At 47.9% G+C, this 7,500-nt stretch overlaps 1 protein-coding gene across 1 annotated transcript in view; it reads left to right on the top strand.

Moving 5' to 3' along the window:
* Positions 1-7,500, top strand: part of brinp1 (bone morphogenetic protein/retinoic acid inducible neural-specific 1) — a 152,822-nt gene that overhangs the window by 134,310 nt on the left and 11,012 nt on the right. The window contains exon 6 of the mRNA XM_062554299.1: positions 5,285-5,521. Within this exon, the coding sequence (XP_062410283.1) occupies positions 5,285-5,521 (237 nt within the window). The remainder of the gene's footprint in view (positions 1-5,284; positions 5,522-7,500) is intronic.

Below are 7,500 nucleotides of genomic sequence, written 5' to 3'. Positions count from 1 at the left end.
GTAACTATAGTGTTGGACTAAGGAGGGGTAACTATTTTGTTGGACTAAGGAGGGGTAACTATCGTGTTGGACTAAGGAGGGGTAACTATTGTGTTGGACTAAGGAGGGGTAACTATAGTGTTGGACTAAGGAGGGGTAACTATTGTGTTGGACTAAGGGGGGTAACTATAGTGTTGGTCAGGAGGGGTAACTATCGTGTTGGACTAAGGAGGGGTAACTATCGTGTTGGACTAAGGGAGGGTAACTATAGTGTTGGACTAAGGAGGGGTAACTATCGTGTTGGACTAAGGAGGGGTAACTATTTTGTTGGACTAAGGAGGGGTAACTATCGTGTTGGACTAAGGGAGGGTAACTATAGTGTTGGACTAAGGAGGGGTAACTATAGTGTTGGACTAAGGAGGGGTAACTATATACCCCCTCCACTTTGGATGGTACCTTTAATGTTTGGAAACCATTGGGCATTGAAAATGTTGGTGACCTCTATGTGGGAGGGACATTTGCATCTTTCCAACAACTTCAGGAGAAATTTGGTTTGCCTAAGAATAATTTTTTCAGATATCTCCAGACTAGGGACTATGTCAGAGCTCATCTTCCTAATTTTGAAAGGGCACAGCCAGATAAATTAGAATTTTGCATAAAACTGTTTGCTAGATCACGCTTCATCATTTCTCAAATATATGAGACTTTACAAGGTATGAGCCTACCCGATATGAACCATTTAAAAGAAGAATGGGAAAAGGAAATGGGTGTCTCAATACAACCGGATGTTTGGGAGGAGAGTTTGGAATATGTCCATGAATGTTCCATTAATGCTAGACACTGTTTAATACAGTTTAAAATTCTGCACAGACTTCACTATTCCAAGGCAAAACTGCATAAAATATTTCCTGAAGTTTCACCTCTTTGTGAGAAATGTGAATGTATGGACGCTACCTTAACCCATAGCTATGCTCTATGTTCCAAACTGCAGGAGTTTTGGTGTGATATATTCCGTTTTCTTTCTATGATCTTGGAGGTCCAGATAGAGCCCGATCCTGTTTTAATAATTCTGGGTATATCTGAAGAGTTAAGGAAGCTAAGTGTAGCACATCAGAGTCTTCTGGCTTATGGTGTTATGATTGCAAAAAAACTGATCTTATTATCTTGGAAAAAGAAAGAGGTACCCTCCTTCAAACATTGGCTGACAGAGCTGACAGACACCCTACACTTGGAGAGAATTAGATTCATCCTGAAGGACAAGCTTAGGGCCTTTGAGAAGGTTTGGCTTCCATTGGTCTCTTATCTTGACGGAGAAGGCCATTAAGACATGAGTTAGGATACACTCCTGGGGTGGGAGGGGTGGGTGATTGTAGGTTGGGACTTGGGGAATGGTTTAGGGGAGGGGGTGGTGACTGGTGAACTATGTTATTTTTTTTCTTTTCTTGTACTTTTGTATAATTGTATAAGGTATGTCACTGTCTCTGTTGTCATTTGATGTCTGTTGCTGATTTTTGTTATGATTATTTTAAAAGAAACATGTCATTGTCATGTCAATTCCCAAGTTGAATGAAAATGTTTCCCAATAAACATATTTGAAACAGAAACAGGAGGGGTAACTATAGTGTTGGACTAAGGAGGGGTAACTATTGTGTTGGACTAAGGGGGGGTAACTATAGTGTTGGACTAAGGAGGGGTATAACTATTGTGTTGGACTAAAGAGGGGTATAACTATCAAGTTGGACTAAGGGGTAACTATAGTGTTGGTCCAACACTATAGTAACCCCCCCCCCCCCTAAGTCCAACACGATAGTTACACCCCCCCCCCAGGCCCAGGAATACATCAAGCTAAATGAATATTGGCTCCAGGGGGGGCTGCTGCTGCTGCTGGTGTGTGTGTATGTGTGTGTGTGTGTGTGTGTGTGGGGGGGGGGGGGGGGGGGTCTGATGGGGAAAAGGCCCGACGCCGTCCAACTCTTTTGTGGTCAGTCAGAAATGATCCATCCATCTCTCCCCTCCTCCTCCCACACACACATCCACACACACATCCACACACACTGCTCCTGTGTGGTAACTGGCCCTGGTTATGGTGAGAGCCGGGCCAGCGAGAGTGCTGCTCCTCCTGCTCCTCACAATAAGGAGAGAGTGCTGCTCCTGCTCCTCACAATAAGGGGAGAGTGCTCCTGCTCCTCCTGCTCCTCCTGCTCCTCACAATAAGGAGAGTGCTGCTCCTGCTGCTCCTGCTCCTCCTGCTCCTCCTGCTCCTCACAATAAGGAGAGAGTGCTGCTCCTGCTCCTCACAATAAGGAGAGTGCTGCTCCTGCTGCTCCTGCTCCTCCTGCTCCTCCTGCTCCTCACAATAAGGAGAGAGTGCTGCTCCTGCTCCTCACAATAAGGGGAGAGTGCTCCTGCTCCTCCTGCTCCTCCTGCTCCTCACAATAAGGAGAGTGCTGCTCCTGCTGCTCCTGCTCCTCCTGCTCCTCCTGCTCCTCACAATAAGGAGAGAGTGCTGCTCCTGCTCCTCCTGCTCCTCACAATAAGGAGAGAGTGCTGCTCCTGCTCCTCACAATAAGGAGAGAGTGCTGCTCCTGCTCCTCACAATAAGGAGAGAGTGCTGCTCCTGCTCCTCACAATAAGGAGAGTGCTGTTCCTCCTCCTGCTCCTCCTGCTCCTCACAATAAGGAGAGAGTGCTCCTCCTGCTCCTCCTGCTCCTCACAATAAGGAGAGTGCTGCTCCTGCTCCTGCTCCTCACAATAAGGAGAGAGTGCTCCTCCTGCTCCTCCTGCTCCTCACAATAAGGAGAGAGTGCTGCTCCTGCCACACAAGATCAGGGGATGGGGTGTGTGCCAGGATCGATCAAGACCTCCTGGTGGGTGAATCTGCATGATCCACACAGACTCTCACATTGAGTGTGAGAGAGAGAGAGAGAGAGAGAGAGAGAGAGAGAGAGAGAGAGAGAGAAGGAGAGAGAGAGAGAGAAGGGAACGAGAGAAGGAGAGGGATGTGTAATGTAAGCCTTTCCTTTTCACGCTGAAGATGGTGTAGTAGACCGATGGAGCTGATGGTGTAGTAGAGGGATGGAGCTGATGGTGTCCCGTAGAAATGACACGCAGGTGCTAAAACGCCTCAGAGATGACTCTCATCCGTCACTTCCCACCCAATGATGGCTGTAAAGAAATATTGAAGAGATGATGAATTATGGAGGCGATAGGAGAGGGACGATTTCTGAAAGCAGAAGAATCCAAATGTGTCATCACTCCAGCAGCCGCCTGATGAGAGTAGTCAAGGTTAAATACGAGTCCAGCTGAAGAGGAGATTGTTTTAAAGGACACGCGTTGTGGAGCATGAACAAGAGCCTTATGAAGACACCGCCAGGCCTGTTTAAAGCCCCCTTGGTAGCGTTGGCTAGATTTCTCCCTCTGCCCGTTCTAACGTGATGTTAGCATCTATCTCTACATGGCCATTCCCGCCACTAGAACTAGTTCAATGTTTCACCATTTTTTTCTTTGGCTGGAAAGCATCCACAGCCAAGAAAGCACACACTGAAGCGTTCTGGCGACTATGTGCCCTTTCTACCATCCCCATGTGAATCGAGTAGCAGTTTAGTTTTGATCCATCCTGGCCTTTGAGACGAACTGTGGCGCTCTCACTTGTGTGTGAATGGGGTGTGTGTGGTCGTGAGGTTGAGATATGGGCAGTGTGTAAATGACCAAAGTGGGCAGCTGCTCTATCAGCGGCCAAATACTCCATTCCACATATGCTCTTCCCTACGGGGACCAGCAGCCTTTTCAGAAGTATGCTACTCCATCTCTCTCTCTCTCTCTCTCACACACACACACACACACACACACACACACACACTGTATAATGCACAGGCACAAAAACACAAATTCAAACAGACACACATGTGGGAGTGCACACACCCCTACACCTACACCTACACACTCTCTCTCTCTCTCTCTCTCTCACACACACACACACACACACACACACACACACACACACACACACACACACACACACACACACACACACACTGTATAATGCGCAGGCACAAAAACACAAATTCAAACAGACACACATGTGGGAGTGCACACACCCCTACACCTACACCTACACACTCTCTCTCTCTCTCTCTCTCTCACACACACACACACACACACACACACACACAACTGACAGGCATGGTAAATAAGCCGAAACAGATCAAGACAGAATGCATCAATCACTGGCCTATTTTATCCTATTATGCAAAGCCCTCCCACCCAAGAAGGGCAGCTCAAAGTCAGACCTGAAAAACACACTTTCCCACCTCCATCCAGACTGCACCACCCACTCCCTCTCTTCCCCACCTCCATCCAGACCTCACCATGCGCTCCCTCTCTTCCCCACCTCCATCTTCCCCACCTCCATCCAGACCAACACCATGCGCTCCATCTCTTCCCCACCTCCATCCAGACTGCACCACCCACTCCATCCCTTCCCCACCTCCATCCAGACTGCACCATGCGCTCCCTCTCTTCCCCACCTCCATCCAGACCTCACCATGCGCTCCCTCTCTTCCCCACCTCCATCCAGACTGCACCACCCGCTCCCTCTCTTCCCCACCTCCATCCAGATAGCACCATGCGCTCCCTCTCTTCCCCACCTCCATCCAGATAGCACCATGCGCTCTCTCTCTTCCCCACCTCCATCCAGATAGCACCATGCGCTCTCTCTCTTCCCCACCTCCATCCAGACTGCACCATGCGCTCCCTCTCTTCCCCACCTCCATCCAGACTGCACCATGCGCTCCCTCTCTTCCCCACCTCTACCCAGACCGCACCATGCGCTCCGTCTCTTCTGTCTCACATGAGTCTGCGGCTGGCCACAGGTTGCACTGAGGGAACCAACACACAACACACATTAGGCCTCATATTACAGGAAGTGGACTTATACAGGAAGTGGACTTATTCATCGAGAAGTGTGATGTGCTTCCTGTGTAATGTCAATATAGTTATGGTTATACCATACGTTCACCTGGTGCTATATTTGACTGAACTTCAACGTTCTTCTTATATAGGCATATGTGTTTATAAACGTCTGTGCAGTTAAAGAAGTATTGTGTTTAGCGTTACAGTAGTAATGTGTTGCAATAGAAGCCTACATTAGATAATGATGATCTGCATGAGAGCAGTTATGTGTTGTACTGTAAGCGTACATTAGATAAAGATGATCTACAGCTCTGTTGCAGGTGTGTGTGCCTCATCACGGGAGCGTTAAACACGGAGCCCTTGTGTTGTGTTGTGTTGTGTTGTGTTGCCGCAGGTCTGCAGGTGATCTTTCCCGAGTACCTGCAGGAGAAGTTTGTGCAGTCTGCGCTGAGCTACATCATGTGTAACGGAGAGGGCGAGTACACGTGTCGCAACAGCCAGTGCATCTGCAAGTGTGCCGACGAGTACCCACAATGCAACTGCCCTGTCACCGACCTGCAGATCATGGAGAACACACTGCAAGGCATGGTGGAGACATGGGCCGCCTCCTACAAGGACTTTGAGAACTCGGGTAAGACACACACACACACACACACACAAACACACACCTGCACACACATACGCTCTCTATTTTTCTGCCTCTCTCTCTCTCTCTCTCTCATACGCACATAGACAACAAACACTCACATAAATGTGTGCACACACACACCCACCCACACACACACACACACACACACACACATATATATATATGCACGACATCTCTGATCTCCCTCCTAGCTGAGCCGGAGCTAATGATTAGCATAATTCCCATCTCAGCCCACCTCACGGCATCATTTCCTCTGAAGGGGCTGGGTCCTTGATGATATTATGGCTGTTTTCATATCGCTCACCAGAAAATGATGGCAGCAGCGGAAAGCAAACGAGAGGGGAAAAAAGAGCCGGAGTGCTCACTTTTCTTCGACATAAAAGCCGGCTAGCAGTCTGCTTATCTGCCTCAGACTGGCACAGGCCACAGCCCTAAACAGCGTAAGCTCTAAATTTAATTAATCAGCCGCTTTTTATTCCAAGTCTGTTGTCATTTTACGTGAGTCACCTTCTGGAGAATACGCCACATAAAGCTAGCGTGTTAGCTCCTCGCAGGCAATCGCCAATAAAGTGCCGTATGAATTATTCAGCGGCTCCCCGAACAGCCTTCTGTTGGAGACGCTTCTCCTCGCAGCTCATCGCAACAGTCCATCCCCCCCCTGCTCTCCATCTCTCTCTCTTTCTCTCCATCTCTCTCTCTTTCTCTCCATCTCTCTCTATCTCTTCCCTCACTCTCTCCACATCATTCTCTCTCTTCACACACTCTCTCCATCTCTTCAATCACTCTCTCCATCTTTCTCTATCTCTCTCCATCTCTCTCTATCTCTCTCCATCTCTCTCTATCTCTTTCCTCTCTCTCCATCTCTCCGTGGAGTGGGGAGTGTAAGGCCTTGGCGTGTCAATGGGAGAAGTGCACACAGAGCAATTTAACCTGCCTCACAGGGGTGGGGGGGGGGTTGCAATCTGGGCCATATGGCGTTAACCTGTTGCATCCCAAACTTGCTTTTACCACTCTGGGGAGTGGAGCAGAGTGTCCTTGGATACTGCTGAGTCTGGGAGTGTGTAAGGGTGAGCGTGAGAGTTTCTCACACAGAGCAGCACTCTTTCTTTCTCTCTCTCTCTCTCTCTCTCTCTCTCTCTCTCTCTCTCTCTCTCTCTCTCTCTCTCTCTCTCTCTCTCTTTTCCCAAAGGGAATGAGAGGTATTTGTCTGTAACGGCATATTGACACCCAATGTGCATATTTGATTGTCTATCTATGCCTTGACCATATTGTGTGAGTTCTGCGCATATTTGATTGTCTATCTATGCCTTGACCATATTGTGTGAGTTCAGAGTGCTACTGATGAAGAAAAGGCACAACAATCATGTGATCTGTCAATAGCTGCCTGCCCATCCTTTAGTTCTTATATATTAGTTATATATTATTAACAAGCAATAAAAAGGTCCAAATAAAACCTGACAGCCACATATATGTTTATTTATGATAGAGGACACCTCGGGTGAGACCTAGGAACCTGAAGGTCATATCATCGCTCTCTCCAGGGAAAGGCTTGTGCCAAACAGGACATCCAATCTCCAATAAAGTCCTAACACCGTAAACACAGACCGCATGCAATTACACGCTCTAAAGAAAACCAAATGTGTGAATCTCAAACAGAATGAGCATTTTGTTGAAGGCTAATGTGTGGCTGAAGTGGGGTTCTGTATAAATGAGCTGAATTATTAGAGACTTAATCAGATGTGGGTTTCCGTAATTAAGACTTTCCCACTGAAAAAGCCTGTATTGTGTGCCGGGCACATACCTAATGGAGGAGGCAGCTATCCACATAATCACAAGTGCTGTTACTTGTGCTTTGTGTCCTGTGTAGGCTCCTGTAGTGTTGTGCCCCAGGACACATGCACTTGTACATGCAGATTGCTCAGCAATAGATATTCACGATATACTGTACCGTAGCCAACAAT

This window comes from Sardina pilchardus, chromosome 14 (genome assembly GCF_963854185.1).
Source record: "Sardina pilchardus chromosome 14, fSarPil1.1, whole genome shotgun sequence".
Taxonomy (NCBI): domain Eukaryota; kingdom Metazoa; phylum Chordata; class Actinopteri; order Clupeiformes; family Clupeidae; genus Sardina; species Sardina pilchardus.
Note: the sequence above shows the minus strand (reverse complement) of the source record. Positions and strands in the feature narration are given on the sequence as shown.